This window comes from Brassica napus, chromosome C9 (genome assembly GCF_020379485.1).
Source record: "Brassica napus cultivar Da-Ae chromosome C9, Da-Ae, whole genome shotgun sequence".
NCBI classification, from domain to species: domain Eukaryota; kingdom Viridiplantae; phylum Streptophyta; class Magnoliopsida; order Brassicales; family Brassicaceae; genus Brassica; species Brassica napus.
The window spans coordinates 21085584-21111638 of NC_063452.1; the positions used below are offsets into that span (position 1 = coordinate 21085584).

At 38.6% G+C, this 26055-nt stretch overlaps 3 protein-coding genes across 5 annotated transcripts; 1 reads left to right on the forward strand and 2 right to left on the reverse strand.

The window, feature by feature from the left end:
* Positions 1 to 1034: 1034 nt before the first annotated feature.
* LOC106345863 (probable LRR receptor-like serine/threonine-protein kinase At3g47570) lies at positions 1035 to 5032 on the forward strand. 2 transcript variants are annotated; one of them, XM_022711590.2, is made up of 2 exons: positions 1035 to 4444; positions 4525 to 4704. In XM_022711590.2, coding segments are annotated over exons 1-2 (2811 nt in total). In that variant the 5' UTR covers positions 1035 to 1635; the 3' UTR covers positions 4527 to 4704. The 2 variants fall into 2 exon arrangements, with proteins under 2 accessions (XP_022567311.2, XP_013640522.2); XM_013785068.3 differs by having other exon boundaries at positions 1065 to 4429; positions 4525 to 5032.
* Positions 5033 to 5054: 22 nt separating this feature from the next.
* LOC106345864 (copper-transporting ATPase RAN1-like) lies at positions 5055 to 10078 on the reverse strand. The gene is made up of 9 exons (XM_013785070.3): positions 9562 to 10078; positions 8211 to 8819; positions 7589 to 8018; positions 7173 to 7498; positions 7035 to 7093; positions 6618 to 6960; positions 6288 to 6470; positions 5785 to 6042; positions 5055 to 5682 (listed from the first exon to the last, which is right to left on the reverse strand). The coding sequence occupies exons 1-9, from the start codon at positions 9889 to 9891 to the stop codon at positions 5212 to 5214; spliced, it is 3009 nt and encodes a 1002-aa protein (XP_013640524.1). The 5' UTR covers positions 9892 to 10078; the 3' UTR covers positions 5055 to 5211.
* A 5837-nt stretch (positions 10079 to 15915) lies between these two features.
* LOC106345862 (protein CHROMATIN REMODELING 4) lies at positions 15916 to 25789 on the reverse strand. Of its 2 annotated transcripts, none has more exons than XM_013785067.3 (11): positions 25332 to 25789; positions 24287 to 24716; positions 24082 to 24183; positions 23291 to 23971; positions 22627 to 22722; positions 19918 to 22530; positions 19468 to 19625; positions 19209 to 19323; positions 19036 to 19112; positions 18208 to 18724; positions 15916 to 18099 (listed from the first exon to the last, which is right to left on the reverse strand). In XM_013785067.3, the coding sequence occupies exons 2-11, from the start codon at positions 24614 to 24616 to the stop codon at positions 16141 to 16143; spliced, it is 6648 nt and encodes a 2215-aa protein (XP_013640521.1). In that variant the 5' UTR covers positions 24617 to 24716; positions 25332 to 25789; the 3' UTR covers positions 15916 to 16140. The 2 variants fall into 2 exon arrangements, with proteins under 2 accessions (XP_013640521.1, XP_013640520.1); XM_013785066.3 differs by having other exon boundaries at positions 23291 to 23974; positions 25332 to 25784.
* Positions 25790 to 26055: the final 266 nt, after the last annotated feature.

Sequence of the window (26055 nt, forward strand, 5' to 3'; positions counted from 1 at the left end):
CTTGCATCTCACCCTGAAACCATCCTAACTGAGCTAAGACTTGCTAAGAGTAAGTCAAGAGCTGATCTAGTGAGCTTAGTGAGCACATTTAACCCGCGCATTAAAGCTTGACCAAGAACGTCGATCGATATTCCAATAGAATAATCGGTTGACGTTTCATAAAGTGTATCGATCGATATTCCTATAGAATCATCGATCGACACTGGTCAATAGACAAACCTAGAAAGCGAGAGCCTAGTGGCTTGTTTATAAGTGTTGAGCTCTACAATATCATGCATGCAACTTATTAAGCATTTGTAGGATTATAATCCTGATTACCTGAATAAAAACCCTAAGTCTAGTTATTTTCATCTAAGTACCAAAACCTCAATCAATCAATCGAGCAATTAACTTGCTCACAAACCTGTCTTTTACATTCAACAATAATCAACCTAGCTTAATCAACTTAATTAGATTTATTAGGTTCCCTAGCTCCCTGTGAATTCGATCCCTAATTACTACAACTGAACCTTTTATTTGAGAGAGTAATTCACTCCTTAGGGTAATTTGAGTGATATCAGAATAGTGAAAGGATGGGTGACCTATCGGGAAGTGATTCGTGATACCGTTTGAATGAGGTCAAAACACGGGAAAAGGTCGGTGGTGATTCCAGAGTCATTAAACAATGATTTCTAGCCTTTGGAAAATTTACGCACCGTTGGAACGGAATGGGGTCCACGGGCTGAGTGAGCGGGCGTGGGTGGCCCATTAGCCGTGGGCGGTCTGGACGTTACAAGTTGTATCAGAGCCAGGTTAGCCATCTCGGTTCTGACCCGAGAGGCGTCTTGAGACCTGTCGTGGTGCGCAACGGGGGCGTTGCGCTCTATGAGTGGGGGTGAATTATAACATCCCAATTTCTGGTATATGTGGAAAGGCTTAATAGAATTGACTTTAGCTATCTATGTCCCCAAAGTTGACTTACCTTTTCTGTCACACATTTGTTTAGAACTCCAAAGTTAAGTGTGTTTGGGCTGGAGTAGTGAAAGGATGAGTGACCTATGGGGAAGTAATTCGCGATACTATGCGAATGAAGTCAAAACACGGAAAAAAATTAGGTGGTGATTGCAGGATCAATAAACAATGATTTCGAGACTTGGAAAACTTAATGTACCGTCCGTCCGTGAGATGGGCATTAGCCATGGGCGGACAGGGGCGTTATAAAATGTTTGATTATTATGAGTTTATCAGACTCACTAAATAAATAATTTTTTTCTAGATGTATGTTTATATATTTTGTGGATTCAAGATATAATGAGCAAACATTTTTTTTTAATGAGCAAACATTTGACCCAAAAAAGTAAGATATAATGAACAAACGATGTAAAAAAGGATAAAAATTTCTAAGTTGTATCACTTTGGAATATATAATACTTTTACCAGATGAGTTTTAATTTATGCTGGAAGGAATCATGCTCGTTAAAAATAAAGATTGATACATGGTAGAAGTCAAATGAACAAGAATCTCAAAGATCACACGGTTTCCATTATAAAAAGTAAACCCATAGTGAACGTTCCAAGATAAAAGTAGAAAGACCTTTATGACTACTGAAATTTTTGACTATAAACAGAAAACCGAAGATAAAAGTAGAAAGACATATGACTACACGATTTTCTACAATTTTCTTCGTACGTCTTTTAAGTTTCATTATTATCACAAGGAGAAGGCATTTTGTTTTTGCAATTTGTTTGTCTCTTTGTATTCCTTTCCAGCAAAAAAACATGAAACTCTTTCTTTTACTTTCTTTCAGTGCTCTCATGTTACTGGAAGCATACAAGTTTACCGATGAAACTGATAAGAAATCGTTGCTCGAGTTCAAGGCTCAAGTATCTGAAGGCAGAAGATCTGTCTTGTCCTCATGGAACAACTCATCCCCTCTATGCAACTGGACAGGGGTTACATGTGGCCGGAAACACAAAAGGGTTACTGGTTTGGACATCGGAGGATTGCAATTAGGTGGGGTAATATCACCATCTATCGGTAATCTTTCGTTTCTCATATCACTTAATCTTGAAAATAACTCTTTTGGTGGAACCATCCCTCAAGAGGTTGGAAACTTGTTTAGACTTCAACACTTGTTTATGGGATTTAATTACCTCGAAGGAACGATTCCAGCTGGTCTTTATAACTGCTCTAGATTATTGACCATTGATTTATTTTCAAATTTCATTGGACAAAATGTTGGTTCAGAAGTAGGATCATTGACGGAACTTGTTGTTTTAGATCTTGGTCTAAACAAATTGAATGGAAAGCTCCCTACATCTCTAGGAAACTTGACATCCCTCAGAGAACTTGGCCTAGGAGATAACAATATAGAAGGAGGAATCCCTGACGATATGGCTAGGCTGGCTCAAATGGTAAATTTTGATTTATCAGTGAACAGTTTCTCAAGTGTTTTTCCTCCTGTGGTTTACAATTGGTCCTCACTTGAGTATTTGAACATTTTTAGAAATGGTTTCTCTGGGAACCTGAGGCCTACTTTTGGTAATTTACTACCAAACTTACGAGGGTTATATATCGGAAACAATTCTCTTACTGGTGCCATTCCAACAACACTTCCCAATATCTCAACTCTTCAAGATTTAAGAATGGAAGTTAACGGTCTAGTTGGAAGTATTCCTCCGGGTTTTGGAAAACTACGGAATTTGCAATCCATATCACTTCATAGTAATTTTTTGGGAAGTAACTTTTCTGGAGATCTTGACTTTCTTGATGCTTTAACTAACTGCACCCAGCTGCAAAGCATAAGTGTGGCTAACAATACACTTGGGGGTGACTTGCCTACCTCCATTTCCAATCTATCAATCAACCTCATGGAGTTAACCCTTCAAATGAACTTTATTTCTGGAAGCATTTCTCGTGACATTGGGAATCTCATAAGCCTACAATCACTTTGGTTGGGAGAAAATATGTTAACAAAAACACTTCCAACCTCCCTTGGGACGCTTTCGGGATTGGTAGAATTAAGTGTCTATTCAAATAAAATGTCAGGAGAGATACCATTTTCTATAGGAAACATTACTCGGTTAGAAAAACTCTATTTGTCCAACAATAGTTTTGAAGGAATCATTCCTACAAGTCTCGGTAACTGTAATTATTTATTACAGTTATATGTTGAGAACAATAAGTTGAGTGGGACTCTACCTCTAGAGATTCTGAAGATTGTACGCCTTGTTGTCCTAAGCATATCAGACAATTATTTGACCGGATTTCTACCAAAAGATATCGGAAGACTTGAAAATCTTGTTATGCTATATGTTGAGCATAATAAACTATCAGGAAAGCTCCCAGAAACTTTGGGAAAGTGTTTCTCAATGGAAGAACTTCAGCTGCAAGGAAATTTTTTTGAAGGAACCATTCCAGACATAAGTGGGTTGGTGGGTGTTAAAGAGGTTGATTTCTCCAACAATTACCTCTCCGGAAGCATACCAATATATTTTGCAAACTTTAACTCGTTGGAGAATCTCAACCTATCTATTAACAACTTCGAGGGAAAAGTGCCAACAGAAGGAAAGTTCAAGAATGCTACTATAGTTTCAGTATTTGGAAACAAAAACCTATGTGGAGGCGTCTTGGAATTGAAACTAAGTCCATGCTTATCGCAAGAACTTGAGAAAAGGGCGAAACACTCATCTCTTTCAAAGAAAGTTGTGACTGGAGTAAGCATAGGTGGCTCTGTATTTATGATATTTTCCATAGCTTCAGTTTCTCTTTGTTGGTTCAAAAACAGAAAGAAGAACAAAACAAATGCAGAAACTCCGTCCACCGTTGGGACTTTCCATGAACAGATAAGCTATGGAGATCTTCGAAACGCAACAGATGGTTTCTCTTCAAGTAATTTGATGGGGTCAGGCAGCTTTGGTGCAGTGTTTAAAGCATTGCTTCCAGCAAAAAACAAGGTTGTTGCAGTGAAAGTTTTAAACATGCAGCAACGTGGAGCAATGAAGAGCTTTATGGCAGAATGTGAATCCTTGAAAGACGTAAGGCATCGTAATCTTGTGAAGCTGTTGACGGCTTGTTCAAGTATTGATTACCAAGGAAATCAATTCAGAGCTCTGATCTATGAGTTCATGCCAAATGGAAGCTTGGATATGTGGTTACATTCGGAAGAAGTGGAAGAGATTCATAGACCATCAAGAACTTTGACACTTCTTGAAAGGCTTCGCATAGCGATAGATGTTGCTTCTGTTCTGGATTATCTTCATGTTCATTGTCATGAAGCTATAGCTCATTGTGATCTTAAGCCAAGCAACGTCCTTCTAGACAATGATCTAACTGCGCATGTTAGTGACTTTGGTCTAGCTCGGATCCTCCTTAAATTTGACCAGGAATACTTTCTCAATCAACTCAGCTCTGCTGGAGTCAGAGGAACCATCGGCTATGCTGCACCAGGTAAAACTATCCCATGTCTGTAATGTTTTAATTATTAAAAAATAGTATAAATTCCTTGATTGCTATTATTTTTGATTATATGAACTATGGTACAGAATATGGACTAGGAGGGCAGATATCAACACACGGAGATGTGTATAGCTTTGGGATTCTTGTTCTGGAAATGTTTAGTGGGAAACGACCAACCAATGAGGTGTTCGGAGAAAACTTTACCCTATGTAGCTATGTCAAATCTGCATTGCCAGAGCGAGTATTGGAAGTCGCAGATGAATTTATTCTTCACAGCGGCCTTAGAATCGGCTTCCCTGCAGCCAAGTGCTTGACGCTGGTTTTTGAGGTGGGACTGAGGTGTTGTGAAGAATCTCCAGTGAGCCGGTTGGCAATGAGTGAGGCTGTAAAAGAATTAATCTCAATCAGAGAGAGTTTCTTCAGATCCAGAAGAAGAGCTGCGCGTTGAAGTGTTTGTCCTTCCCTCCACAAACTTGAAGACTTATTTGATATAATTGTCATGTATATTATGCTTGAACGTTTTGAATGTATGCTATCTTGCTGTGTAATTTTCTGACACTGGATGAATGTTGTTTGACCAAGTTTTTTTTGTAATTTCTTACATTTCACATTCAGCTGTGTTTCAAAATACAAATTAAAGAACCATATTTTTACAACAAAGGCCGAGACATTCTCTTACAGACAGATAAGAACCATCTCAAGACCAATATATTCGTGGTTACATGATTACAATAACAACCAAAATAAACAAAAAAAAAGTAAATAAAAATCATTTACTCATTTGCCATAATAGTGTTAAGACTTGGCTTCTTGTATCTCCTAAGAAGCAAAGAAGAGCAAACTACACTAACCGAAGAGAGTGCCATGCATGCTCCGGCGGCCCATGGCGGCAGTTGCACTCGCAAAAGCGGGAAGAACACTCCTGCTGCTATAGGGATCGACACTACGTTGTAAGCCATGGCGAAAACGTAATTCATTCGGATTCTTGTTAAAGTTTTCCTTGAGAGATCGATGGCTATAATAACATCTTCCAAGTTGTTTCTCATCAGAACGTAATCAGCTGCTTCTATCGCTACATCAGTCCCTGCACCGATAGCCATTCCCACGTCCGCAGCGGCTAGAGCCGGCGAGTCATTGATTCCATCTCCAACCATCCCCACCGTGCTTCCGTCTTTTTGCAGTGAACGGACCACTTCTGCTTTCCCTGCCGGCATTACTTCCGCTCTCACGTCTTCGATACCAACCTACTCATGCCACACACAAAAAAAAAAATTAACCGAGATATAAAGAACTACAGTAACCAAATTAAACAGGAACCAAACACAAAGAAAGGAAATGATTCTAACCTCTTTGGCCACTGCTCTTGCTGTTCTCCAGTTATCACCTGTAACCATTATGGATCGAACGCCCATTCTACGGAGAAGCTCCACAACCATAGGGGCTTCTCGCTTTAGTGGATCAGCAATTCCCATCACGCCGACCAGTTCGCCACTATAGGCTATAATGACTCCCGTCCTTGCGCCTTCTTCAAGCTCCCCAACAAACTTGTCAACGTGGTCGGGGATGGTTATGGAGTTCTCCGACATAAGTTTACGGTTTCCCACCTAACCCAAGAAAAAATATTTTCTTTCAGTTAATTAACACATAAACAAAAGCAAAAGAATTTGAGCTCTTAGTCATGTACCTACATACTTGGTCCAAACCATATATTATATCAATTTTTTTTTTAGTGTTCCAGAAAAGGAAGTTGATATGATATATGGTTTAGACCAGTCCTATAAGATGTACAGGACTAAAAGCTCAAAACCTCCTACGCTTTAAAAAAGTATATATCTCTATTAATCCAAACCAGAATCATCTTGTTGTTGACTAAGCACTGAATCCCTTTTCCGGGAAGAGCAGAGAAATCTGATGTATCGAGTAACCATCCAGAGTTTTGAGACTCTTTGCCGTCTTCAGCTGATTTATCAGTGGAGTGGAACTGGCTAGCGTAGTCCACTATAGCTTTTGCCAAGGGATGTTCACTGCTAGCCTAAGGAAATCAAGAGACACAAGTGAAATGATGTTAAATTGTTAATGATTAAAAGTCTCAGTTAGTTGAAGAATTAATAAACTAATACAGAAGAAGCTAACTATTCACTGAGAAACTAAAGAAGCTAATAAAGAATATTGAACTTACCTCAGCTGAACCAACAAGTGTGAGGAACTCTCCACGGTCCATCTCTGAGAACACTTTTGCGGTTGTAACGGTAGCTTTCCCTTGAGTTAAAGTGCCTGTTTTGTCAAATATTATATATTTCAGTTTGTGAGCTTTCTCCAATGCATCACCTCCTTTGATCAGTACCCCATTGGTTGCACCAACTCCTGTTGCCACCATAACAGCGGTGGGTGTTGCCAAGCCAAGTGCACAAGGACAAGCAATTACGACAACAGATATTGAGAACATAAGCGAGAACACAAAGTGAGTTCCGTTTTCCGGTATCCATTCTTCTGGGTAACCTCCAACAGCTCCAGCAATTGACCTACAAAATCATTTGATTCTAGAAATGAGAACAAACTAAGAGAGATTGGTAAAAGCTAAGGTACTGAATCTCACCAGCCCACTAAGGTGATCAACGACAAAGTAACCACTACCGGAACAAAGATACTTGCAACCTACACATGAGAAACACAGAATATATTTTATGCCTGTTAATAATTATATCACAAACTAACAGATGACACGACTACTTACATAATCTGCAAATTGCTGGATAGGAGCTTTAGACATTTGTGCCGTCTCGACCAAACTTATGATCTGGCTTAGAACTGCATCAGATCCCACTTTTGTAGCTTTAATGTGAAGAGCACCATGCGTGTTAATAGTACCTCCAATTACTGGTGAACCAACCTCTTTAGAAACAGGAACTGATTCACCAGTCACCATACTTTCATTGACGTAACTTGAGCCCCACACAACAACACCATCTGCAGGGATCTTCCCACCAGGAACAACTTTTAATGAATCACCAGGCTGAATCAGCAATGCATCTATCTCCCTTTCCCCTACAAACTTCTCTCCTATAAAATAGAAGAAATAAATGGAAATAAACATTAAAAACTTAAATACTATTACTACTAAGTAAAGATAGGATTAGGACAAGTAACTACCTTTGCCTTCAATTAGTAAAACCGCTGTTGCTGGAGTAAGTTGTACTAGTTTCTTCATAGCATCTGAAGTTTTCCCCTTTGCAAGAGATTCCAGATACTTTCCAAGTAAGACAAATGTTATCAACATAGCGCTTGCGTCAAAGTACGTTGGTGACCAAAACCCAGTGACTGCACCATATAAAAGAGCCCCAACAGAGTAGAAGTATGACGCGGACGTGCCCAGAGCGACCAGAACATCCATGTTAGTTGAACCATTTCGAAGAGCTCTCCATGCAGCAACGTAGAAGCGCTTACCAATAACAAACTGAATAATACTTACCAAGCCCCATTTAAACCAATCACTCATCATGAAAGGTCCACATCTCCATACCAGTACGTTATTCAAAGCAGCAATGTAGGGGCAGATTACTTGGATACAGAAGAGAGGAATCTGGATCAAAAAAAAATATTGTATTAAATGACATAAGATAACAGATTTAAGACGGTGAATTCCCGGGCCGGCTCTAAGATTTTTGAGCCATAAAAAAATTATTAAAAACTTTATAAGAAAATTTATTATTATTTAGAGGTTTATATCTATGTATATAAATTGGTGTGTGCATTAGAAGATAAAAAAACTCACAGCCAGAGAAAGACTGCAGATAAAACGACGAAACATTTTCGAAGCCTCTCCAGTATCTTTGGAAGTCAACCTTTCGTAAGGGCTCATGGCACGCAACTTGAACTTCCCATAACCTTCTCCCTCAATATCATCAACCAACGTTCTCGAATTCACAACCTCCGGATCAAACACCACATCAAGCTCTCCTGATAAACTGTCAACGCGAAACTGTCTAACCCCGTTCAATCGGGTAAGTATACCTTCAAGAACCTGAGCGTCAAGCTCGTTTAGCACACCATCAACTCTTAAAAGGAGTTTGTCCTGCTGATTGCTCTGCACAAGGGACCCCTCGAAGCCAGCATCTTCGATCGCAGTTATAATATCATCTTTGTTGATTATATTTGGGTCATACTCAACTTCTCCCAACGATGTAGCTAAAGCTACCACTGCTCTTTTAACGCCAGGAAGGTCTTTTAGAATGCCTTCAACTGAGTTAACACAAGCTGCGCATGTCATGCCTCCAACAGTAAATTGTCCCACTAAAGTTGTCTTCGTCCCGGCAGTAACAGGATCTGCTAGAATCTCTGCCTCAAATCCGGCATCCTCTATAGCCTCTTTAATGTCCTCTTCCTGCATTAGAAAGAAAATAAATAAAGATGAAATCATCGGGAAATAAATAAAAATGAAAACAATTAATTTAAAGAATAGGCACGGGCTTTCGGATAACCATTCGAGTTTAAATCGAAGTTTGGGTTTTTGGAATTTTCCTATTTAGTCTCCTAAGCCTTTTCGGATTATGTATATGTTCATGTCAGGTTCGGTTAAATTTAGATAGATTTTATACTACTGTAAAATTAATTTGGGTTCTAATTTTTTTTGAGCTTGGTTAATAATACTTCATATTCTGCATTTTAAAATATTCTATCAAAACAATATCAAATTAAGTATTTAATTATTTAGTTAGAATTTGAATGGATACGAATTTATATTCGATTTGCTATTTTAGGTTTTCCTAATATTCAGGTATTTTTTTAAATGTCCTTCCGGGTTTGAGTTGGGTTTGATAATATCCATGATCCGAAATATTATTTTACAAAATCTATTAGGGTATTTCATCAATGAAATATGAAGTTGAGTTATTAAGTTCGGGTTATGTTCGGATTTTGGGTTTGATAATATCCATGATCCGGAATACTATTTTACAAAATCTATTGGGGTTATTTTATCGATCAAATACGAAGTTGAGTTATTAGGTTCGGGTTGTGTTCGGATTTTGGGGTTCACTTAAAGTTTAAGTGTTCAGGCCGAAGAAAGGAAACAACTAATATTTTTTTGGACAACAACGAAAACAATTAATTAAAAAGAGAAAAACCTTGATTAATTTGGGGTCGAAAACGACATCGGCTCTGTTCTGTAGTAAAGCGACAGAGGCTTTGAAAACGCCACTAACGCTCATCAAAGCTCCTTCGACAGCATTAGAACAAGCAGCACAAGTCATACCGGTTATTCCGACCTGAATCTTCTTCAAACCGGAATCTCCGCTTCCACCCTCTATCTTACTCAGAAAATGAGCGTTCTCTTCGTCGTCATCATAGGAATCAAGAAGACGAACTCCCTCCATCTCTTCGTTCTCCGCATCCGAAGAACCAAGGCTGTGTCCGGTGATCCGTGTAAGCTGTATATCTCGTCTACTCGGCGCCATTTTTACGTTTGTGAGATTCCGACGTCAAGCAGACGGAGAAAATGGATCAAATTGATGAAGAAGGTGAAAGAGGAGAACTTCTTCCGCGATTGATGTTTGAATTTCTGAGACTCATTTGTTTCCTTTTAAAGTATAAAAAAATTAGAGGATTACTTTTTGTGAGATGGAGAAAAAAAATAGATTATTTTTTTACTGGCAGAATCTATTTACCCGAGTGATATATATAGGAGACCTTTTCGGTTTAGAGGAAAAATAAGGAAAATGAAGCTTTCTGTGGGGATCAATCAAACCTACGGCCTCGGGATTAAAAGTCACGCACTCTACCATTGGGCTAAGAGGGCTTTAATGTTTACATACCATTCTTATGATATATCATAACTTTTGAACTATATATTATCACGAGAAGAGGACATGCTATTTTGTTATTATAAATGAATTCAGGATATATGATTACCCCAGTTTCGTAAAAGCCGGATAAAACAAAATTAATCTTGTTAAGATTTGAGAGAAGATTTATGAGAATGTGTTGTATATTTCTTATTGCTTACATCACTATATATAGTGGTTCATACAAGGTGGAGTCAAATGGAAAATTGATTACAAAGATAATCTACATAATGACATGGTCAAACTCATAAAGACTAAGGTTGAATGGGTCTTCCATGTGGCTGAATGTAAACCCCCAATGGACTCTAGTCTTGAACTTGTATGGTCTAGGTTATGGACCATCCACTTCATGATTCATAACACTCCCCCTTGGATGCCATAACCATATAGGGTTTGTAACATGCTAATGTTGCCTCATTAAAACCTCTCCCGGAAAATCCAAAACCCAATGTGGTAAAAAGGGAAACCAGAGAGAGGAAAAAGAGTACAACACACATTACTCCCCCTGATTTGGACATCACTGAAGGTCCTTGAGTCTACACGTGCCAATCTTGTTGCATGAACTTCATGAATGTGCAAGAGGGCAATGATTTGGTGTAGAGGTCGGCTGAGTTTTCACTAGAGCAGATCTGAAGGACGTTGACCTCTCCAGTTTTCTGCAACTCATGGGTAAAGAAGAACTTGGGTAGAATACGTTTGGTTCGGTCACCTTTGATATACCCGTCTTTGAATTGAGCAATGCAAGCTGCATTATCTTCATATATGATGGTCGGACCCGTTGGGTCGCATATGGACGCATAATGTGGTCCTATACCTTTTGTTCAAAGATGAACTTCGATCTTATACCTTATCTTTATGATAGCTTATTCATTCATACCACAGCTTGGTTGGTTCATGCTGAGAATTCGACCAACCATAAGTATTACCAAAATTTGGCTAATTTGTGGTGATGGTCTATAACATTTTCTAAGGTTTAATGAATAACCATTTAACTTATCTTAGGCTGGTTAGTATAAAACACAAGGAATTTAAAATTCCTCTATGGACTGATTTGAATTGTTCTTATAGAACTCTTCACTTGCTTACATGTAGTAATTTAATTCAGTCCATGAACAACTTTAGGAAAATGTTGTTCAAGAGAACTTCTTTTCTAATCTTTTGATTCTGAGCTCAATACCGTTTGGTAAACCTTTTGGTACCAATAATATTATCATCATCATCCAGTGAGTCATATATAGCATACTACATCTTTTGAATTTCTTCCAGACATCATATGTAGTGAAATATGTAGTAGTATCCACCACATTGGATTATATAGACCTTTCCCGGTCTGTCTCAAGATTTATCCTTCTTTCAGGATTTATATATTCACTGGGCATCATATGGCGTTTACATATTCATGGCCAATATAATACGCCTTTTATATATCACTTTAAACCCCACGTTTCTTTCATTATTCATTATGAGTACTCTTGTGTGGGTTTATGATCCTCGATACATATCTTTGTATTCATGTGCTACATACTTGCGCATTTTCTATGAATGTATGTGTCGACACACTTATATATATATATATATATATATATATATATATATATATATATATATATATATATATATATATAGTTCCTTTTGGTTCCAGACATGGTATAAATCAATTTGATCTAGGACCTTAATAACCTTATAACTTGGCATCCCAAGCTATATAGTATGGTACCTAGTTGTTCAGCTGGCCAGCCTTATATCTCAATGTCTGGAATGGTTTCCTTTAATAAAACTCGGATTTTATCTCATGCACCTTTCTTTCTTTCCGAGGTACCTTAGAATTTATGGAACTTTATTTGGAACATTTATTTGGTCTATCATATATAGACTTTGTAGCAACTTGGTTGTGTCTTTAATACATCAAAACCGTGTGGTGCTAAGCTGGGATGACATAGTCATTCTTTCTCTCGGGTCAATGTGTCTGGCATTTTATTTTGCTATCATTGTAGCATATGGACGTCTATAAATTATTTTCTAGTCCGAGGATCTTTGCCAAGACATTGATGGTTGATATCAGATGGTAGATACCATTCTTTATCATTCTTTATACCAGCTTATTACTTTTCTCCTTTCATTGTTGGATATTCGGATTCATAAACCTTATGTATCAGCTATAGGAGGCCTCATCTCATTATTCTTTAGCTCAATGTATCTTTTCTGAAGCTTGTCAAATCTGTTGATGGTATCTTTGATTTTCTGCTTTCTTTGTTCAGAAGCCGAAAGATATGACAAAAGGTCATTATAAGTGGTGAACTTCTTAGCCGTGTGTAGCAACAGCACATCCTTTGGATGGAATGTGGAGTAGGTCTTATATAATAAAGAATAATGTGTTATCCTTTCACCACATAGTTCAAGACTATAAGCAATATCCATCAGAGCAGAATTATATTTGTCCACGGATTCAAAATCCTGGAATCTGAGGATCTCCCATTCATGGTTGGCTTTTGCCACGATACCGGTTTGAACCTTTTCCTTAACTGTAACCAAAGGTCACAAGGATCCTCAACATGGAGATACAGGTCTCTTAATTCCTCAGTGAGATGATAACGAATAATCGTTATAGCTCTATGCCTTTCACTATCAATGATATCATTGTACTCATTGATGCATTGTCTGAGCCTTCTGATCTCAGGGAAACAAGAGTATTCTTTACCCATTCTAGGTAATTATCTCCAGAGAGATTTAGGGCAGAGTAATCTGAGGGTTCAAATCTCGACATCTGAATATTTAACGAGTAATTCAAGCACTCAGAATTCTATGTAAGCGATAGAATAAATCAATGTATATGATTTCAATAAGGCTTTTCCCCAAATCATATAATCTATTTGATTAAGCAATCTTAGTATGAGAATGATCAATTGATCATTGCATCTAGTAATCTTTTTAATTATAATTCAAACTGGATTGATTATATATATAGGGTATTAAGGCCCTTTAGAATTTGAATAAGGATCAATCATCATTTTATTAAATGAGATCAAGCAAGATGGGTGAAATCAAGCAAATGCATGGATCAAGAAATAGCTGAATGCATGTTCAGAACTAAGCATTGGACTTAAACAATCTATATGTGATTCCTAATGCATGAGGATATTTGGTTTTCAAAGATCATGAAGCAAAAACCGATTCTTTCCCCCTTTTACAGGGTAAACCAAGACAAATTTTTTTTATAATTTTCAGGATATATCTAGAACAAATTCAATTAGATTTTCAATCAATCGGTTTCAAAGCTGGTTTATTATTTCAATTAAAGCAAACATGCTTAGTTTAAACAATAACCGATTTAATCTAATTAGATGCAAGCAATATGAATCAATTAGATGCAAGCAATATGAATCAATTAAATTTTAATTTAAATGCACCATGATCAGAATAGTCAATGATATGCAAGCATGCATGATCGGTTTTAACAAAATGACAATCGGATGCATGGAAAAAGGTTGGTTCAAAATAATCCAAGTTTGATCTAATGATTTACTAATCTAATAGATGCTATCAGGTATGCATATAAGATCAGTATATAATTCAATCATCACAAAATCAGTCTTCAAGGATGGTTTTAAATCAAGATTAATTTAACAAGCAACTAGGTGATCAATGTTCAGTATATGATTTAATCATCACAAAATCCGATTTTAAGGTTGGTATTAGATCAAGATAAATTTATATCATTTGTTCAAACTATAATGAACCGATTTCAAGGCCGGTTAAGATATAGATAAATTTTGACAAACAATAATGTGATCAAATGATATCAAACCAGAATTTATTTTATCTTATGACATATTAATTTAAATCAAGACTATAGGTTATAATATTTAAAATACTACCTAGTCAAAGATATGCATTTATTAAAATCAAATATGCATTTATAAAAATTAAATATGCATTTATAAAATCAGAAAAGTTTTTAAAATTTTATCAGTTACAAAAACAAACATCAATGGTCAAAGATATGCATTGATTAGGATTTATTTCGATTTTATTTGGTTTGACTGATTTTCAAAGAATCTAGCCGATAATGGCTCAGGATGTTTTTGATTGTTTTGAATTTTGGATTTGCTGGTTGAGAAAACCAAGCAAGAAGGATTTAGGGGATTGATATGTATAATGGCCATCAAGATACATATTTAGATTTAAGGATTTTGATGGTGAGGTTTTTGATGGCCGGCTTATTCATTCTGCTAGAATAGCTGGTGATGCGGATGATCAAAGGGTTTGATTATGGGTTTTGATCCTTTAGACAATCCGGATTTAAGGTCAGATCAAATAGGAGAAAAAGGGAGAGCCGATTTAAAGGCTTATGATTTTATGATTTTCTCTAATATTTTTTATGATTCGAATAGTTCTTAGAAACAAGATTCATATAGATCTTAGATTATTAATAAGTTTTATAAGTTTTTAGAGATTCTTAGATATTTAGAGATTCAAATAATTTTAGAATCAAAATTCATATAGATCTTAGATTCAAGATTAATATTTGAGATAATTTTAGATCTATAGATTTTTATAAGTTTTAGGATTCATATAGATCCAAGATTCAGATATATGATGTTCTTAGATCTTTAGGTTTTGATTAGTTTACCTTTTACACCACAAGGATTCTGAATGGACCACCGTGAGAGAGAGAGAGTGATCCGCGGATTGAGGTGGTTGAGAGAGAGGTGGAGGAGCTGGCCGGAAAACCGTGAGAGGGATAGACTTGGCCGGCGGAGCAAGGCTGGGGGCCGGAAGAGATGGCCGGAAAAGAGATGATCGCCGGCGGATGGGATTGCTCAGGTGGAGAGAGTCTCGTGCTGATAACGTGTTAAGATTTGAGAGAAGATTTGTGATAATGTGTTGTATATTTCTTATTGCTTACACCACTATATATAGTGGTTCATACAAAGTAGAGTCAAAGAGAGAATTGATTACAAAGATACTCTACATAATGACATGATCAAACTCATAAAGACTAAGGTTGAATGGGTCTTCCATGTGGCTGGATGTAAACCCCAATGGACTCTAGTCTTGAACTTGTATGGTCTAGGTTATGAACCATCCACATCCACTTCATGATTCATAACAAATCTGATTATATTTGTTTTATAGGATTAATTTGAGTTATTTACTTCGTATGGGGACAATTGATGAATGATGACTTGCACAACTTTGGAGATTTTCTCCATCAGCGAATGTTTTATTTGTGGAAACGTATAACGGCAACCCTAAACTAAACGCAAACAAGGAGAAGAAAAGTGAAGTCGTTGGACATGGCCAGAGGTAATTTTGTAATTCTGAGACCGATGATATTTAGTTGAACATAACGTCAGCTGGGCGGGCTAACTAGAGCTGGTTTAGTATCTGGGTGTCAATTTCTAAAGCATTTTAAATGTCAGAAGAGAATGGAACCTGCTAGACTGTTCAGAGTCTTTCAAACTTCTTTTCCCATAATGAATGCATCGTCCACCCTGTCTGTAGAAAATCCAGAGCAATACAACTGACGGCTGATTGATATCGGTATTTAATAGTTCGGGAAGGTCATACATGGCCAGAAGTAAGACGATTTTTAACTGAAGCATTCTAGAATCTACATTATCTGGTATTACACAATCCAAACAAACCAGTTAGATCATTATAAAATAAGCTTCGTCATTCTCTTACACAAGTTTTACAATCGAGAAGAATTTAAAAAGATAAAAATGGTGAAAGTCCCAGTACATATACTGCTTCTTCATTGAGTTGCGTCATACCTACAAAACTTAATAGCCATATAGTACCCACTTTGATAGCAAGGACCTAAACAAAGCAACACTGGTATATTTTCAATTGTAAACTTCAATTGTCACCTGGAGAAATATCAATCACCATCTTTACGGATTCTCCTTTATCTTCTTGTTCTGCGTCCATGTTTGGAGTTTCAGCCTCTGTGGGCTCACATTGCTTGTTTGAGGCATCCTCCGACTGTTGTTCTTCTTGCTTCACATCCAAATGCTTATCGTCTGAATGAATCATAAGTTGATCAGCCTCATTTTTCTCACAGGTTTCTAAATCTGAGTCTCCATCCTCGTTGGTAGATTTTGGTTCAGAGATTTTGCTCTCTGGCGATACTGATTTTGACGTACCAGTAACTTCCTCTAGACTTGGCTTTGGAACTTCAGATGGTTCTTCTGCTACCACAGAATCTTCTTGAGGAGCTGGAACTCTGATTGGCTCGGAGGAAGATGGTTCTGTGATGTTTAAGTTGTGGTGTGGTGAAGTGGCTTGAGAGGACCCAAAAGGTTCACCTGATAGCGATGGTGGAAGCAAAGGAGGAGTTGGTGGATTGCCTTGAGAGCTGCTTTCTGCTACATTATGGCTGCTACTAGCAATGTCTGTAGTCATTTGGCTTGATGGACGTGATTTACGTTTCTTTTTCTTTCTCAGACTGTGTCTTGGATCTCTGGGAACAGGAGGTGGCGGCTCTGGTATCACAAACGGTGGAATGGAAGTAGAATCTTTACCGTATAAAACTCGGACTGATTGAGCTATAGCTGACACGGTTGGAGGTAAGGTGGGTGGTTCAGGTGACTTGGCAGCGGGAACAGTCACAGCATCCCGTAACCAATGAGGTAACTTGTTCTCTGAAGTGCTAGTACCTCCCAATACGTCTTTCCCCATCGGATTGGAGAGATTCATCACTCGGTTTGGATCAAGGAGAGATGGATTGGCTGATCTTCCCAAGAACACATTGTTGCTTGAATCAAGCATTGGAGGTAACTGCATATCTAGAAACAAAGGCAGTTTCCCGCGCTTAATGGCATCACGTCTTTCATCAGTTCTCTGTGTGTTTAAGGAGCTTAAACTATCCAAACCCAGCGAACCTAAGTTTCCCATTCCAAGAGAGTTGAGTGGAAAAGGCTTGTCACTGGGAGTATTTGATGGTCCAGCAGAAGGATCACCAGAAAGGTCCAGAGGAGGAAAAGGCTCACTTCGCAATCCCAAGTGATTAGAGGACTCAAACAACGGAAGGGTAGATGCTAGATCGTTGAATCCGAGCTTTATGTCTGTGAGGTGAGACTGGAACCTTGGAGGAGTAGCATATTTAGTTCCATGTAAAGCCCGGTTCATTATACCTTGAGGAAGACCAGGAAACAAGGGAGTTTTGGTGGACTTATCTGTCCTGCTTGACTTTGATGGAAGAGAAGAAAGACTATCCAAGAATTTACGCTGCTCTTCTTCCCACCTCGCTGCCAAGTACTCTGGACATTTGAATTTGGAAAATTTTAGCCTTGGATCTCTAAGAATTGTCTCCCAATTTCCATACCCATGTCTGCGAATCCCAATCCAGAGAGAATCTAATTCATCCTCAGACCATGCGTCTACTCTTGTTTTCTTTTTCTGCAAGTGCCCAAGTCCAGAGCCTGTTCTCAACATTATGTTCTCCAGAACCTTTCGATGGTTCTCCGGAATAGATGAAAGAGCTGATGAAAACTGATCCAAACCCAGAGGCGGTAACTCCTCTTGTTGGCTGAACACAGGTGGGTCCACAGGAGGGACTTTCATATTTGGTAGAAACGGCATTGGTGGCATGGAAAATAGGTCTTGCATAGAATGACCACTTCCTTCAAATCTTTTCCTCAGCGAAAGATTGGCCATGATTTCCTGATGCGAAGTTCCCATGTTTCTCTGCTGAAATGGAAATCGAGGAAGCAGCTTATCATCAAATGGTAGGTTAAGTAGCGGAAACTTCTCCTGGAACTCAGCCAAAGCAGCACCAGAACTTCGGGGACGCTCAAAATCCCCTGACGGAGGAAACTGCAATGTGCATATAAGATTTAACACAGATATAAGTATACGTTTATTTTTTATGCGTGTGTGTATGGGAAGTAGATGTGTTAGGAGGTAGAGGAGAGAGGGAAATACCGGACGAACTGGAAGCCAACCATCCATATTACTAAGAGGCGGCTGCTGAGAAGGTTCCTCCTTTACATTATGTGGTTTTAGATTACCCATAGAAGGCTCCTGGTTGTTTACTTCCCTCTCAACCGAACCCGATCTTTGGGGTAGACTGAAAGGAAAATGAGGTCCTGGTATGGTCCTGTTCTGTCTACTACTTGGACGAGAATAATTTCTCCGGGAGGGTTCTGGTTGCGTAAAATTAGGAGCACACAGTCCAAGAACCGGCAGATTGTTCGGGGGTAAAGATGGTGGACATTCTGCGCCATGATGATGTTGACTGGGAAGATCTGGTGTAGGATCTTGTCTGGATTTTCTTTTCTGTGCATCACATTGTTGGCTATCGTCCAAGTCCATCATTACAGGGCTTTCTTCGTCTTCATTAGCTGCTTCAGTTACCTGATCCACATTGCCATTAGGAATTGAGTCTTCAACAGCATTCCTTTTTGCAAGCCGATTTTTTTGCCTTTCTCGCAGCTTTGTGCTGTTTTGCAGAAAACAAAGATACCGTTATTCCAGATCTTGAAAGAAAGCATGAAAGGGAGTTACAGAGCAGCAACTTAATATGAAAAATCCAAATATCCTCTAAACAAATTATACGCAAATTGACACTGCTACAGAATCTTATGTCATCTTCCCATCAGGAGAAATCAGAATCTCAGTCTATGCAAAAAAAATATCTGGAAAGGAGGCATGATTTTATCTAAAACTTGCAAATGGAGCAAAAATTTACAACTTCACTATTATCAACCAAGCAAATGGCGAACAACCAATAGATTTAGAACTTAAACTTACAACTTGTCTTTTAGGGCTCGGCCTGCAGGTGTATATTCCTTTTTAAGTTCTGGTTCTTTCTCATCTTCACCGCCATCCTGCAATAGTTATATGATAGGAAAACTAGTAACTGACATGGCAAAGGTATTCATAGCCACAAAAAGATGCTCTTGTCTGTAGAGTAAAACCGTTACCTCGACTACAGCTCCACTGGTATTTGGGGCATATGCTTCCCTGTATGAAACAGCCTTTCTCAAACGTTTTCCTCTACCAAGCGTTGCTTCTTCCTCGCTCTGATATCTCTTCCATCTACAAGTACAATTGCCAGTACGAAAATCAGCAAATAAGTAATAACAAGTAGTGAAAGCAAGAACATATGCTGCGAATTTCGTTTAGACTGAAGCAAATAAACATAGGTAAGTAGCTGAACTAAGAGTAAGAGGGAAGCCGAACCTCATACGCAGAAGCCTGTCCCAGTCATTTTCTTCCGTAAAAGTAACTACATCATCATCTTTCCTTTCTGAACTATGTTCATCAGTATCATCAGCCACCAGAGGAGGTGATTCAGCTCCAACTTGTTCTTCAGCTGTTTCCTCATTCCATTCGACAGGCTGATTAAGAAGAAATATATAAACCATCGACAACAGAAGCAATATAATTATCATTGTGGACAAAAAACATAATAACGAATTCAACTATGTATCTTAAAGCAACCAAAAGTATTCTTCAGGTAAAACAATGGTCATTTCAGTTAATAAGCTAAGTTTTCCTGTCTACCAATTTCAGATGGAATTTTTTCTGCAACATGAGCACAAAATTCAAAAGAAAATCTTGCATCTAGAAACCATATTATAGCAGTGAATATGAACATGTCATTTAGCAAGACAAAACATGATTCCTCACCTTTACGGAGCCGAGCATATCATTCTCCAACTCGGTATCAGCGCCATCTGTGGAGGGTGATTGAATATTTGTCCGATCAAGCAGCTTCATTATTGCAGTCTCGTCCCAAACAATCTTCCCATTTCCATCTGTACATTTGTCCTGGTAAACATCTCCGAGGCCACCACCCTTTTTCCGGCTCTTGCTTTCTAAATCCATGATTACATCTAAGTTGCCATTACTTTCAGATGTATCTTTTTTGTTCGCACCAGCAGAGTCATTGAAAAGTTCTTCAGTCCCCCAGCGCAGGATATCTTCAAATTCCTTCTGAGATCCGGACTTGTTTACAAATAGCTGATCGAGCATCAATTTCTTCTTGGCCAGCTGCAGAATACGCTCTTCTACACTGGCACGGACGACAAGTCTATATACCAGAAGCTGTTTGGATTGTCCAATTCGATGAGCTCTATTCATGGCTTGAATATCAGCATGGGGGTTGAAATCAGAGTCATAGATAATCACAGTATCAGCCGTCGCCAGATTGATACCAAGACCACATGCTCGTGTAGATAACAGAAAAACAAACCGATTTTTGTCTTGGTTGAAACGTGCAATAGCTGCTTGACGATCAGCAACAGCAACAGAACCATCCACCCTTTCAAATGTTTTAGGCCCAAATTCTACGTTCAAGTAGTCCTCCAGAATGTCTAAAAGCTTTGTCATCTGTGAAAATATCAGAACTCTGTGGCCTTCCTTATGAAGCACCTTGAGCATGGAGTGCAACAGAGTCAACTTAGCTGATGCTTTTATTCTCATATCATGAAGAAACTCCAAAGACCCAGACTCGGGCTCCGTGCCTGGTATCAGATATGGGTGATTGCACACCTTTCTCAGCTGCATCACTATGTTCAACATTGATTGTTGTGCTACCCCTTTCCCGATATTTCGTAGTATCTGATAATTCTTAGTTAACATTGCACGATAATATTCAGCCTGGATTGATGTCAACTCAACAGGGACCATCCTCTCTGTCTTTGGAGGAATATTCTGCATGGCATCTTTTTTAAGCCGTCGAAGCATATGAGGAGCAACAAGTTTCTTCAGTTCCTCTACTTTCTCAGCACTTGTCAGATCATGAAATTTCTCCTCAAAAGAAGACAAAGAAGGGAATGAAGATGGTTGCAAGAAGTTGAGCAGATTATACATCTCACCAATGTTATTTTGAAGAGGGGTCCCAGTCAAAAGTACACGGTGTTGAAAAGAGAATGTGTTGAGCAAGCTAAACAGCTTACTTTCTGAATTCTTTAGACGATGCCCTTCATCAACCACAAGAACTTCCCAGGGAACTCCACGTAAATGAGATGAGTCGGCCAGAACCATTTCATAAGTAGTTAAGAGGACATTAAATTTGTAGGGCTTCATCTTCTTGGTTGTCTCAGTAGAGCTCTTAGCATGCCACTCATACTCTCGAATGATGGCTCTGGCTTTTGCGCCTCCGTGATACTCCACAACATTAAGGAGTGGAGCCCAAAGAGAAAACTCGGATAGCCAGTTCGGCATTGTTGAAAGTGGAACCAAAACCAAACAAGGTCTTGCAACTCCAAATTCAAAATAAAGTGAGGAGAGAAACGCACTGGCGGACACTGTTTTTCCAAGCCCCATCTCATCAGCAAGTATTACATTTTTCGATTTATGCCAGCATCTACGCAACCAATTCAGGGCCTCAAGCTGATGCGGAAACAGGGCGCCTCCCCTGAGTTCTGAAGGCTGTTCTGTGAGGGTAATGACTTCACTTTGCTGACCTTCACCTCTTGTCCTTGGGGAAATACCCTTACTTATATCCCTTTCCAATGTCTTCCGCTCATACTTCTGAAAGAGATCCATCAAATGGGGTGATTCCCTAAGAATAGGCTCCTCCAAGCTCTCCCATGTGCATTCATCATAAGCTAGACCAGTCCATTTTACATAAGCTTCTTGATAACCTTCTTTTGAAACCCGGAGAGCAATTATTCGCTGAGGCTGCTTCCATTTATCTTCACAGATATTTATAACAGCTGTTCCGTACTTTGATTTGTAGTTTTCTAGTTTTCTTCTAGCTAGACTTTTGAGGTCCGCCTCAGAAATCCAACTGTTATGGATATTAGATTTTCCCACCCATTTAACAAGAAACTCATATGAAACAGTTTCTCCAATAAGATCTGCAACTTTAGCGGCAACAGGCTCCTCAACTTCTTCCCTTGCCACAGGGCTCTTTTCCCCCATTTCGTGATGTGCATCAACAGAGACAGGTGTTTCACTAGCTTTTTTATCTTCATTATCCACATGTCTACTAACTGTGGCATCAAAAGTGTCTTCTGAAACCATATCTTCTTTCTCATCAACCAAACACTCAGTACCTACAGCAGATTCATCCATATCTCTATCCTTCAGACGTGAATTTCTGGAACTTTTACCTGTCTCAGAAGAGGAATCTGTTCTGTCCTCGGCAACCACTGTATCAGCATTAGTATCTTTCACTGTGCTACCTCGCTGGTCATTATCTTGTAAATTATCAGAACATAAGTCATCTGAAAGAGCACCATACAGCGAGGTCTTATTAGGATCTTGGACTCGACATCCTAAAACACGATCCACCTGATAGGAACCACAAACAAAAAGAAATCAAATATTAACAACCATGAGTAACACAGCAAGAAAATTTCTGATGGCAGTGACACAAGGATTGATTACCTGTAGGTTTGTAGGAGGAATAGAGTTTTTGGCATCCAAATAACTAGAAGATTTATCTGCGTCACGTATTGCACGACGTTCCTCCTTGGAAAGCTTCTGCATTATTAACACATATAATTGGATAAGAACATATACTACATGAAAAAGATAATACAAGATCAACTGCGAAAAAAATGTAGCCAATAAGACAATTAAACAAGGTTCGTTAGATATCTCAACTGTATCTAAAATTGCTTTTAAGAATCCTAATGAATATACGACAAACTATTTCCACTTGAAAGAGATGGGCATGGAGACTAAAAAATATACAGATGTTAAAAAATGTTAAGCAGAACAAAAATGTCACGCTGATTAATAAGAAACTAAAATAATTATTCACAAGAGCACAATCTCCAGGACAGAACAGGAACATTATATGCAGTATTGACCAAGATACACTAATGCACAAGATAATCATCATTAAATACAGAATGTCAGACAACAATTCTGAATTCGTAAACTTTATTAACGATATCTGATCTACGATCTCTATAAATTTGATATCTTTTATGCTACAACACACTAGAGACAAACGCGTGGATGCAACATTTTAAGGTTTCATATATTCCCCAATATAAACACAGAAAGCATGTCTACAGAAACTACAATATTTAAGAAAACATACCTTCACTTTCTCTGGTACTTCCACCTTGGACTGAGTTTTGGACAAAGATTTTAAAGTCACTCGATTTTTCTTTTTCTTCTTCTTCTTCGAAGACTCCGATGTTTTGGTTTTCGGAGAACCCACTTTGGACAAACTTTTCTTTGTACGTTTCTTGTCAGCCTTGCACTCTTTAACAGTTTCCCCATCATTATGTTCACGCTTCCGTTTTTTCCTTTTACCTTTTCCAGTCTCTGCTTCACCAATCGTATTGTTTACCACCATCTCACTGCAAGCATGTTCCACTCTCTCCACGGGTGCTTCATGACTTTTTCCGGTATTTGATAGTTTAGATTCGGGGAGATCTTCGCAGGAGGGCGGATATGCAGTGGGTATGACAGGTGAATCGGGTTGGTCATCCGCAGATACATGACCAAGCTCAGCAGAACACCCATCCATCACTTCCTTTCCTATGGATTTGCTCTCTCCAGCCGAAATACTTTTTCCTTTCTCTGAAGATGGTTCTCCAGAAACAAGAGAACTGCAATATATCTGTGAAGCTCTCTCGCTCTTTGGCCTGTCTTGTGAATTTCTTTTCGAGGTTTTTGTTCTTGCCCGCTTTGAAATGGCATCTAGACGTGTGGTAGGCTTCAGCGCACTGCTGTCTTGGGAACACTTTGGGCAGATCCACTTGCCATTTGGAATCCGCTAGAGGGAAAGAGATAAGGAGTAAGATAAGTTATCCCAATTTGAGTATAGCGAATCTACGTCTACCATTCCGGAAGGACAAATGTACAAAAGGAAAATAGCTTTACCTTAAGAGGAGGAGTGAGGCAATCGGTATGATAGGTCCGAGGACAACTATCACAGCACAGCAAATCACCACCAAGGTCACAGATCACACATTCAAAATAATTCTGTAACCAGCAAAAAAAAAGGAAGTCATTACTAGAACAACAAGCATATATAAAATAAAGAGGAAATTTGAAACAAAAAACTGGTAAGGGAAATTGAGGTTACCCCGTCATGTCCCTTCCTTTTAGAGGAGGTCCCTTCAGGAGTCAAATCAATGCTGGGCTGCTGATTAGTTAGCTTATCAGAAGAAGTGCATTCCGGCGAACCAAAAGCCAAAGAATTATTTTCAGGAAGGGACTGTCCCTTTCTTTTCGAGGTCCGTTCAGGAGTTGGACCAACCTTAAGCTGATGCTTAGTTGGTTTATCAGAAGAATCAATAGCCGCCGCAGAAGAATCCCCTTTTTGGTCTAACAAATCCAGAATAGACGGAAGCTTTCTTCGTTTCTGCTTCATGACCCAATCTCTATCAAGCATTTCACTGCCAGAATCTGTCATATTCTACTTGTGGTTTCATAGCATCTACCTGACAATGCAATGGACAGACCTTCATGTGTAAATCAACAAATACTGGTCTCGGAAGAACTTTGCTTCCACACTATAATTACAAAGAAAGAAACAAGTAGGGTAAATGTTAGTTTAAGATCAAGAGACACTGAAACAAAATTATGTACATGCGTAGAGACATTGCACAAAAAAAATAGTGCCAAGGTAAAAAACAGAGTACCACTCAAATCAGTATTCATATAAAATGGAAAAGGAACTCTTTCCTGATTCAAAAGGTTGTGCACAATCATCAAAGAGAAATAAAGAAGCTAAAAAAACTAAATGATATACGCACTAAACACGTTAGTGGTAGATTATAACGCTAACATCATTTAACAGACTAAATCACGGGTCTTCATTAAAGATCGAAACGCAAACCTAGTAACGAATCTAAAGATAGTTAAACGACTTGATCCCTCACTACTTAACCTTAAGCAAACCTCAAAATGGCAATCACATTAAAGAGATCAAGCCAACCAAAATCACTGGGAAAAAAAGGGGTAAGAGATGAAGCAAAGCAAGTCACGAGCGTTCTACGACACACATTGGCACTAACCATAAGGCTTCATTGATGATAAACCCCAATTAAACCATAACAATAACCTCAGCAAATCAACATCGGAAAAATCACGGAATTGAAATCAACGACAAGGAGAAAAGAGCTTACAAATCTCGAATCGGGGGGGGGATAAGAAGTTAATTCAGATGATCGAAGGGCGATAAATCAGGTGACGGAAGCTAGGGATTGAAGTCGCGGAGAGGAAAGGGGGCGCTTCTAGGGCACGGCCTCGACAAGAGAGAGAGAGAGAGAGAGAGAGAGAGGTTGCGATACGAAAGGAAAGATAGAGACGCGACACGCGAAACGATAAATAAGTAGAGAGAGAGAGAGAAAGTCTAGAGAGAAGAAGGGGGGCCACATGATTCGGATTCGCCGGGCTCATAGGGGAACGGACTCTGACATGGCATGCACCTCACACGAGACACAACCGGAGACCTCACTGTGACCTATTTACACGCCACGTGTCCCTCTCTCACCAAACAATCAACTACAACCTCCTTTTTTTTTTTTGCTTTTGCATTCTTCGTCCAAGTGAGGTTTGATCTCAGAACAACCAGCCATGGATCTTTCCTTTACTTTTTTTCAAAGTTGTTCACTAGAGATCTTCGGTTTCTACTTTTGATGTTTTAGTGTTTTTAAACGGTTTTTCGGTTTGTAGCTTGTTTATGGTTAAATTCGTTTTTTAGATACGACAAGCTTTATCTTTAGTTTATTGATTAAATTGCTTTTTAATTAAATAAAGTTCTAAATGAAATCTTCTGTTTTTATTACGCCGCCGAAAACCATTCTGTAGAAGAACTACAATCCTTTTAACTAAATTTCAAAAAAAAAA

Excerpts from the sequence above, each read along its gene's own strand:
- LOC106345863 (XM_013785068.3), top strand. The coding sequence starts at position 1,636 with ATGACTACACGATTTTCTACAATTTTCTTCGTACGTCTTTTAAGTTTC. Across the intron at positions 4,430-4,524 it reads CATCGGCTATGCTGCACCAG|AATATGGACTAGGAGGGCAG; the intron begins GTAAAACTATCC and ends ACTATGGTACAG.
- LOC106345864 (XM_013785070.3), bottom strand. The coding sequence starts at position 9,891 with ATGGCGCCGAGTAGACGAGATATACAGCTTACACGGATCACCGGACAC. Across the intron at positions 7,094-7,172 it reads TCCAGCAATTTGCAGATTAT|GTTGCAAGTATCTTTGTTCC; the intron begins GTAAGTAGTCGT and ends TCTCATGTGTAG. Across the intron at positions 6,471-6,617 it reads CACTTGTTGGTTCAGCTGAG|GCTAGCAGTGAACATCCCTT; the intron begins GTAAGTTCAATA and ends TGATTTCCTTAG.
- LOC106345862 (XM_013785066.3), bottom strand. The coding sequence starts at position 24,616 with ATGACAGATTCTGGCAGTGAAATGCTTGATAGAGATTGGGTCATGAAG. Across the intron at positions 22,531-22,626 it reads TTCCTCCTACAAACCTACAG|GTGGATCGTGTTTTAGGATG; the intron begins GTAATCAATCCT and ends GGTTCCTATCAG. Across the intron at positions 19,626-19,917 it reads ATATGCTCGGCTCCGTAAAG|CCTGTCGAATGGAATGAGGA; the intron begins GTGAGGAATCAT and ends CTTCTTAATCAG.